This window comes from Prinia subflava, chromosome Z (genome assembly GCF_021018805.1).
Source record: "Prinia subflava isolate CZ2003 ecotype Zambia chromosome Z, Cam_Psub_1.2, whole genome shotgun sequence".
NCBI lineage: Eukaryota > Metazoa > Chordata > Aves > Passeriformes > Cisticolidae > Prinia > Prinia subflava.
This window is the reverse complement of record NC_086283.1, coordinates 20,108,693-20,116,463: the sequence shown is the minus strand read 5'-3', so window position 1 is coordinate 20,116,463 and position 7,771 is coordinate 20,108,693. Positions and strand designations below refer to the sequence as shown.

Here is a 7,771-nt window from a genome sequence, read left to right as displayed (position 1 = left end):
TTAACAAAGCCAGTTTCTCTCCTCAGGATCACGGCGGGGGGGCAGGGGCGGCCCGGGACTTCTGTGAGGCGGCAGGGTCCCTTAGAGACCCCCTCCACGTGGCTGATAACAATGGCGGCTGCCATGTGCCCCGACCCTCCCCCCACGACCCCTTCCCCTCCCAACCCCCTCCCTCTGCCCCCGCCCCCACCCCATACCCCTGTGCCAACCCCTGCTGGCCTCCGGCAGCCCCACCCCACCCCTCCTCCCCCTGCCTCCTTCCCGGCTGCTGCGGCGGCTCAGGGGGGGCCGGCTCCTCCTCCTCCTGCCTCCCCGGCAGCAGGGAGAGGGCCGCCCCCCCCACCCTGCACGGCCACAGCGGGGGGTATGATTGCCACACGGCGGGGGGAGGGGGACAGCCTGGGCTGCCCAGCCAGCACGGACAGAGCACGCTTTTCCTTCCCCACCCACAAGGGACTGATAACACTGTAACCCCGGTATCCCCAGACACGGGGGGTCCGGCAGCAGCTTCCAGACCCTTGGCAAATGCAGATGAACCCATTTTCTCTGTAGCTCCCGTAGCATATGTAGGCAAAAGGCAGGGTTCTCGGCAATACCAGCCACTCTCCTACCAAGACAAGAAAGAACTATGTAAAGTACAACGTGAGTTTGGCAGGGACACCCCCATCTTTAAAGGGATGTTTAGAGCCACATTTGATTCTAATGAAATGGTCCCTAATGATATTAAGGACTTATTCAGGTGTCTGTTATCTCCCTCAGAGTATGATCTGTGGGACAATATGTGGAAAAGAGCTTTAAGAACACTTTTACAGGAGATTCAGCAAAACCCTAATATGGCTAAAGACACTGAGAATAATGATATTACATTTGAACATCTGTGTGGTGAGGGTGCATGGGCTTGCCCTGAAAAACAAACCCGAGTATTATCCAAACAAATTTTACTTAGGATTAGCAATGTTGCAGAGAAAATGTTTTATCAGCTACCATCAAGGGAAGGGAAAGGAAGTTATGTCAATGTTAAACAATTTCCTACGGAGAATTTCTTACAGTTTGTTGATCGTCTGAGGACACAGGTGGAACACCAAATACCAGATCCCGTGGTGCAGGCAGAGCTGATCAAAGAGATGGCTCAAAGAAATGCTAATGAGACCTGTCGTAGAATTATCCTCACTTTACCCTTGGACCCACCACCTACTCTGTCCCAGATGATAGAAGCTTGTTCCAGACGGGCAGAATTGTTCTGCACTTCTGAAAGACACCCTGGAACAACACACCCACAGCATACAGCCCCTGCTAGACCACACCCCAGCAGGCAACAGATGCCACCAGACCAGCTGCAGCGCATCATCTGCCTCCGCTGCAAGAAACCAGGACACTTCGCCAGATCCTGCCCTCAGACCCAGAAGCAGAAGAAATCCAACAAACAAAAAAACTGAATTTACAGCGCGTGCCCGCGGTTGATACTACAACGCGCAAAGATATAAATGTAGCGGGACTCACATTGGCAAAAGCTTCTCTCTTAAAGAAAAAGGGGGGGGAGGGCAGGTCACGGGGTGTGGGGGTGCAGAAAAATGTAAATGTTAAATGCTCAACTAACAAGGTTTGGCAGCCACTTGGCCGTTTTAGACTTGTAACTACCAAAGGTTTCCATTTCAGATCTACTGAGTGGATGGTTATAACAGTTGACCTGTCTAACATCTCACAGGACCTGACGGTTTACCACGTGGGATTGGACAGTGAGTATTTTGTTATTGGGGACACAGCACACACACCCTTGGAAATTGAGATAGCTCCCATGACCATAAAGGGAAAAATAATAGGCCTCATGTTGTTGGCTCGTTGTTTGCACCCACCCTTTTATCTGATAGCGGGGCAGATTCTTGCCCAAGCCATTCCGGTTCCAGCAGAGATCACAGCAGACGGTAAATCACCAGAGGTCTACTGGACAGAGGTGGTGGGGGAACCTAAACCCTCTATGATGTGCAACATTACTTGTGGATCAGAGCGCCTCCAAGTGGCGGGAGTACTCGACACCGGAGCTCAGGTCACCGTATTGCCACAAAGCATGTGGCCTTCAAATTGGGAATTAGAGCCGGTGGCAGGCAAACTTCAGGGCATAGGAGGAATCTCAATGGCAAGGATTTCGAAAAACGTGGTGCAAATTGAGGGACCTGATGGAAAGGTGGCGAATGTCCGTCCTTTCGTAGCAGATTATAACGCCCCACTGTGGGGGAGGGACACCATGTCTCAGTGGGGAGTCCGATTGGTCATTCCTAAAACACCCCAGGATTTTTGCAAGTAGCCACTGTGGAGCGCCCTACCCAGAAGTTAAAGTGGTTAGAAAACACCCCCAGATGGGTAGCACAGTGGCCTTTGAGTAAAGAAAAGCTCAAGGCGCTGGAAAAACTCGTGGAAGAGCAATTGGCTCAGGGACACATTGTGGAGACAACTAGCCCCTGGAATTTCCCGATCTTTGTGATAAAGAAACCGGGAAAGGACAAGTGGAGGTTGCTCCATGATCTAAGAGAAATTAATAAAATAGTAGAAGACATGGGACCCCTCCAACCAGGGATGCCCACTCCTACTATGCTCCCCCGAGATTGGAAATTGGCTGTCTTAGACATCAAGGACTGTTTTTTCCAAATTCCATTGCACCCTGCAGATGCCCCTAGGTTTGCCTTCTCAGTTCCCACTGTCAATAGACAGGCCCCAATGAAGCGTTATCACTGGAGGGTCCTTCCCCAGGGTCTCAAATCGAGTCCTTTCATATGCCAACAATATGTAGCCTCATTACTGTCTCCAATACGCGCACAGAGGAAAGAAGCCATCATCCTTCACTACATGGATGATGTGCTAGTGTGTGGCCCCAATGACTCTATACTCCAACACACGCTTGACCTAGTGGTTAAAGTTTTAACCTCTGCTGGATTTCAATTACAGGAGGACAAGGTTCAAAGGATGCCACCTTGGAAATACCTGGGCTTGCAAATCAGTGCAAGGACTGTAGTTCCACAGAGCTTAGAAATTGGCTGCAATCCAAAAACTCTAGCAGATCTCCACTCCCTGTGTGGGTCCTTGAATTGGGTAAGACCCTGGCTAGGCCTCACAAATCAAGATCTAGAACCCCTCTTCAATTTATTGAAGGGGGAGAAGGAGCTGACGTCTCCCAGGGAGCTGACCCCAGAGGCGAAGACAGCAATCGAAAAGGTACAAAAAGCCTTGTCAGAGAGACAGGCTCACCGGTGTGAGCCAAAGGTGCCTTTCCAGTTTATTGTTCTAGGAAAACTGCCACACCTGCATGGCTTGATCTTTCAGTGGATCGAGGAAGAGAGAGATTCACTGTTGATAATAGAGTGGGTTTTCCTCTCCCACCAAAGATCCAAGACCATCACAGAGCCACAGGAGCTGATAGCACAGCTGATTCGGAAGGCCAGGGTAAGATTGTGTGAATTGGCAGGTTGTGACTTTGCATGCATTCACCTCCCGGTCAGACTTTCAGAGGAGGGAAAGAACTCTCCTGAGAGATTGACCAAAGAGATGTTTGAGCATTTGCTGCAGAGCAATGCCAGTCTCCAACTATCTCTGGACAGCTACAGGGGACAAATATCAGTCCATGCCCCGTCCCACAAGTTGTTCAATGAGGAATTCCACCTTATTCCTCATGAGAAAAGGAGTCGGAGACCACTCAAAGCTCTCACAGTCTTCACAGACGCATCGGGTACTTCAAACAAGTCCGTCGTGACTTGGAGGAACCCACGGACTCAGCATTGGGAAGCTGATGTTGAGTTTGTGGAGGGATCCCCCCAAGTGGCTGAACTGGCCGCAGTGGTAAGAGCTTTTGAGAAGTTCTCAGAACCAATCAATTTGGTAACCGACTCTGCCTACGTGGCGGGAGTAGTGTCCAGAGCGGAGCAGGCTGTGCTCAAGGAAATAGAGAATGAACATCTCTTCAGGTTGCTTTCAAAGCTAATCTATTTGGTTTCTCATCGACAGCACCCGTTTTACGTGATGCATGTGAGGTCACACACTGATTTGCCAGGTGAGATCGCAGAGGGGAATCGCCAGGCAGACTCCCTTGCTGCACCAGTTGAAAAGGCACATCTCCCTGATGTCTTCCAGCAGGCAAAACTGAGTCACCAACATTACCATCAAAATGTGCCAGCCCTGATCCGACAATTCCAACTAACACGGAGCCAGGCTCGAGCCATTGTAGGTACCTGTCCGAACTGCCAGCTCCAGGTCATGCCATCGATGGGCATGGGGGTTAACCCCAGGGGCCTGGGCAGCTGTGAGGTATGGCAAACAGACATCACACACATTCCTAGTTTTGGTCGCCTCAAATATGTTCATGTGAGCATTGACACATATTCAGGTGCAGTGTATGCCTCTGCCCACGCAGGGGAAAAATCCATACATGCCAAGCAGCACCTAGTGCAAGCCTTTGCAGTGTTGGGAATTCCAAAAACAATCAAAACTGATAACGGCCCAGGGTATGTGTCCAAGGAGTTCCTAGAATTTGTCCAGCAGTGGGGAGTGGAGCATAAAACTGGCATCCCTCACTCCCCCACAGGTCAAGCTGTGATCGAGCGTGCACACCAAACGCTCAAACAGGTTCTGGCTAGGCAGAACTGCTCGGCTTCGTGGATGACACCACAGCAGAAGCTCTGCAAAGCCATGTTCACCATCAATTTTCTAAACTGTTCATTTGAAAACATGAGTCCACCTGTGGTACGTCATTTTAACAGTGGTGATCAGTTTAAATTGTCTCAGCGTCCACCGGTTTTGATTAGGGATCCTGAAACTTGGGAAACCAGAGGCCCCTATGAGCTTGTGACCTGGGGTCGTGGCTATGCATGTGTGGCTACTCCCTCAGGCCCTCGGTGGATTCCCCAGAAGTGGGTGAAACCTTTTATCCCCAAAAATCCAGCTCCAGCAGAAGGGGACGAGAAGCAAGTGACTGATGCTTCGAAGAGAAGACGCCGCCGGATGGAAGAGAAAGATCCTCCTTAGAGGTGGATTCCTTCTGGCAGAAACAGGAACTTTTAACATGTTTTAAAAATGTTTATTTTTCCCTTCCAGAGAAAACCTACCTCCCACTCAACCCTATGATGAACCCCATCCAAGTTGTCATCCTGCTAATACTGAACAGTCTGGCAGCTGCATGGATCATCCCTCAGCCACGTCAGAACGTCTGGGTAACCCTGGCACAGACACTTCAGCAAGAAAACATATGTTTGTCCACTGCAGCAGCTAAGAATCCTATGTCTACCTGTCTGGTAGGAATTCCTTTGCAGGCTGGAGAATTTCCAGCAGGCTTGGACAAATACAGGTCCAACGAAATTCCAGAGGCACACACCCCACAACCACACAAAGATCATCAGAAGCAAGACGTGTTTGCCATGAACCCCTTAGCGGAATGGGTGCAGGGTTTGCCCAGGGTAGCTCATGAACCCCAGGAGTTAGAACTATTGGGTTCCTCCCCTGCCACATACTGCATCCATTTCTCTGTCATCCCAAAACCCTCTAGCACTGACGAGTACCACCTTATAAAGCAGTTCCGGGGAGAATTTACTGCAAAGAGGTGGTGTCATAATATAAGCCACATTGCATCAGACAACCCATCCCACTCCAAACCCAGAAGCCTCCCTAGAGGATTGTTCTTGGTTTGTGGGGATCGGGCATGGGCAGGAATTCCATCCCGGCTTTTCGGAGGGCCATGTACCATAGGGCGATTGTCCGTGTTGACACCCAACCAAACTTTAATTCGTGAATGGACACACAAAAACAAATCGGCTGACAAAATTCAAAAAAGGAGTGCTGACAATTTGGACCCAAATTGTAATTCAGACATTTTTCATTGGGCAAAGTCAAAAAGAGTTGCTGTATCCCTGTTTCTTCCGTGGGTAGCAGCAGCCAAAGCTCTAGGTGAATTGGGCCAACTAGAGTGCTGGGTGGTCAAGCAGGCTAATTTAACATCCATCGCCATCAGCTCCCTCCTAGAAGACGAGGAGATTACCAGACAGGCCACGATCCAGAACCGTGCTGCTATCGATTATCTCTTGCTATTGCATGGACATGAATGCCAGGAATTTGAAGGACTCTGTTGCATGAATTTGTCCTCAAAGGCTCCAAACATCCATGCTGCCCTCCGAAGCATGAACAACATGATCGGACAAGTGAAGCAAGAATCAGAAGATTGGATCAAGGAACTGTTCAAGGGCTGGGGATTCACTGGGTGGTGGACTTCTGTAGTCAAAACAATTTTGTTACTTTTTGTTATCCTTTTCCTTGTAACCATAGCATTCGGAATCCTACGCTGTTTGATTTTCAAGGCTATTAATGGCCTCATATCTTCTACCTCAGAAGTCAACCATATAGAGTTGGCAAACCTAAAGAGGACCGGTCTCCCTACCAACCATAAGTGGTGGGAAACCCACACTCCGTGTTAAACAGAATGTGAGAACTTCTCTCTGTATCTTTTTAAACAAAAAAAGGAGGAGATGTTACATCCCCCTGGGGAAATGGTTTCTTCTCCCTCAGGGACCCCTGGAACTCCTGTCATGTAGTCTGACCCTTCCTTCCCCTTCTGACCCCATTGGCTGTGTGCCAGCTAGCCCCTCCCTCAGAGACCCTAAGATAAAGGGTCCCCTGTCCCCCGGGAGCTCTCTCTCCCGGGACATCAACCTGGAATAAAGGACTTGCAGCTAAAAGGGTAAGAGAGCCTCTTTTGAATCCTTGTCCTGTCTTTCTTGATATAATCCTGTTAGGCCTGAGAAGGGCTGAGCTAGCTGAGACCCTTGGAGGGATACAGGATTGTGTCAGGAATGTATATATGATTGTTTAACAGAGGAATTAAACGCACTTGCACTTTTTTTTGTTGTTCTTACTCAACGATTCAACTGAAGAATGGGGCTCAAAACCCCATCAAGATGGAAATTTCCACACCAATAATGTGTTCTCTTTGAAGCTCAGTTTGCCAGAATGAATAAACACAGTTAAACCCCAAGATTTCAAACTCTTTAAGGTCTCAAAGCACAGAAGAGATTCTCGTGGTTTAAGCATACACATAAGCCTTGATGTGAACATAAATGTCAGATCCTGAAAAATGAGTATCAATAATGTAAAAAAGGAAGCAAGAGACAAACCCACAGGGAAGTGCCACATAGGGATTTTCTCCACTTTGGAATGGAGATGAGAAAACGTGAAAAATTCCAAACTGTCTGACTTTGAAATTTTTCCCTACATCTAAACCCTCAGAGCAAAATCTTCCTTTGGATTTCTGTGTAGCTGAAGCAGAAGCTGATCTTTAGAAGACACTTGTGTTCATAAACTCCCATTCCATGTTTTTCCTGCACTGATCCTGCAGAATGGCAGGATGAAGTGTCATAAAACCTCTGGAAACTTTCATAAACCTCACGGTCTATTAAGTAAAACAGAAAGAATTCCAGCATAGGAGCACATGCTTAAGGAAGAGTTTAAAACTGAAAAGTGTCAAAAATGGGGTTTTTTTTATCACCAAGAAAACATAGACTGAAGAGGAGAGAAAATGGAAGAAGAGGTTTATCAATGATATCTCTTAGTGACAGCTTTGGTTATCAATATTTACATGAGAAAAACCCACTACTTTTTGAGCTGTGATATCCCAAAATTCCTGCTTCCCCTGGCAGTTATAAATATTGACAGCATTATGACTTTTAAATTTGGATAACGTTGAAATCGAGAGAGTTCACACCAGTGCTGCTTCCAAACCAGTAAAATACCACTGCTGATA

The 7,771-nt window shown here is 48.3% G+C and overlaps 1 protein-coding gene across 1 annotated transcript; it reads left to right on the top strand.

The window, feature by feature from the left end:
* The first annotated feature begins 1,509 nt into the window (after nucleotides 1-1,509).
* LOC134563873 (uncharacterized) lies at nucleotides 1,510-6,816 on the top strand. Its single transcript, XM_063422264.1, has 2 exons — nucleotides 1,510-1,736; nucleotides 5,080-6,816. Exons 1-2 carry the CDS (start codon nucleotides 1,670-1,672, stop codon nucleotides 6,447-6,449), a joined length of 1,437 nt encoding a protein of 478 aa, XP_063278334.1. The 5' UTR covers nucleotides 1,510-1,669; the 3' UTR covers nucleotides 6,450-6,816.
* Nucleotides 6,817-7,771: the final 955 nt, after the last annotated feature.